The sequence below is a fragment of the Geospiza fortis genome, unplaced genomic scaffold, assembly GCF_000277835.1.
Source record: "Geospiza fortis unplaced genomic scaffold, GeoFor_1.0 scaffold662, whole genome shotgun sequence".
Lineage (NCBI taxonomy): Eukaryota > Metazoa > Chordata > Aves > Passeriformes > Thraupidae > Geospiza > Geospiza fortis.
The window spans coordinates 297,695-298,083 of NW_005054450.1; the positions used below are offsets into that span (position 1 = coordinate 297,695).

The 389-nt window shown below is 72.8% G+C and overlaps 1 protein-coding gene across 1 annotated transcript in view; it reads right to left on the bottom strand.

Annotated features, from left to right (window-relative positions):
• The window catches only part of AGRN (agrin), a gene marked incomplete at its 5' end in the record, with an annotated part of 61,728 nt that overhangs the window by 28,707 nt on the left and 32,632 nt on the right, over positions 1-389 (bottom strand). Inside the window, one exon of the mRNA XM_031062541.1 lies at positions 6-227. Within this exon, the coding sequence (XP_030918401.1) occupies positions 6-227 (222 nt within the window). The remainder of the gene's footprint in view (positions 1-5; positions 228-389) is intronic.

A 389-nucleotide genomic window follows, 5' to 3' on the forward strand; every position in this document is an offset into this window, starting at 1 on the left:
CTCACGGCAGGGCCCCTTGTGGCTGACGCCGATCTCCCTCTGCAGCAGGCAGGCCATGGCCTGCAGCTCGCAGGCGCTGCCGTAGCTGCGCCGGTCGGTGCCGCACACGGGGTCGTAGCGGCCCTGGCACTGCTGCTGGCACTCGCACACGGCCTCCTGGTTCTTCACCACGCACGTGGCCCCGAAGGAGCACTCCACGCTCAGGCAGGGGCTGGGAGCGCCCAGGTCTGCAGGGGACAGGGACGGCACGGCTGGCACGGGGCGGGTGTGACGGTGTCCCAACGCGGCACCTGCCCGCCCCATGAGCCTGAGGTGGGTGTGCAGGGCTGCTGGGCTCTGTGCCCCTCTGCCAGCCTGCCATGCCCGGCTCAGCACGGCCCCCGTGCCCG